General features: G+C 46.4%; 1 protein-coding gene across 1 annotated transcript in view; it reads right to left on the reverse strand.

Annotated features, from left to right (window-relative positions):
* LOC107620325 (G-type lectin S-receptor-like serine/threonine-protein kinase At1g11330) overlaps nucleotides 1–636 on the reverse strand; it is a 37,810-nt gene extending 37,174 nt beyond the window's left edge. Inside the window, exons 1-2 of the mRNA XM_021114491.1 lie at nucleotides 248–636; nucleotides 39–159 (exon numbers count right to left, since the gene is read on the reverse strand). Of these exons, the coding sequence (XP_020970150.1) occupies nucleotides 39–159; nucleotides 248–636 (510 nt within the window). The remainder of the gene's footprint in view (nucleotides 1–38; nucleotides 160–247) is intronic.

The raw sequence follows: 679 nt of genomic DNA on the forward strand, positions 1-679 counted from the left end.
CAGATAGGTGAAGTTTTAGGGTCGCAACTTGCAAATACTCCACACTTGCCATAAACACCGCACTCAGTGTTGATAGCAGACAACATCATGGACCATTGCTTCTTTGAATAATCCCAGTAGTACTCATTTAAGTTTCCCTCAGCACCCAACGCGAACATCCTTACATTACGAATTGCATAGCTATAAGAAAGATAGTAAGTGCCGTTTCTCTCTTCATCTTTTCCACTCGTGTAGAACTTGTCAATACAAATTTGCGGTCATCTCGGGTATCCCAAGAAATATTTGACCGTTCCATGGGCCACTTCGCCAGTGAGGTTGACTCTTCCCTCTCCAGATGAACGCTTCAGGGATACTAAGGCGTTCAAGGCTCACAGAGAAGTCTCCAGTAGATGGATCATGAGGAGTTCTCCACGAGGTTAGTTTTACTTTCTTGCCGGAGATCCTGTTGGCGCTAATCTTCATGCTCTGCAGGAACGTGTCTGTGGGGTGTTGGAAACTCTGCCACAGTATCGTCCCTGTGGCGTTATCTTGCAACACAAGGTTTCCGGTGGTGAGAAGCTGAGCACTTGTGGTGTTGGGGGATGCGATGTTTGAGACGTTCGTTGACCAAAGGATCTCATTATTACGTGCATCCATGACAACAAGGTTTCCATCCTCGGATATCTTGAGCACTGCTACA

Source organism: Arachis ipaensis, chromosome B10 (assembly GCF_000816755.2).
Source record: "Arachis ipaensis cultivar K30076 chromosome B10, Araip1.1, whole genome shotgun sequence".
Taxonomy (NCBI): Eukaryota; Viridiplantae; Streptophyta; class Magnoliopsida; order Fabales; family Fabaceae; genus Arachis; species Arachis ipaensis.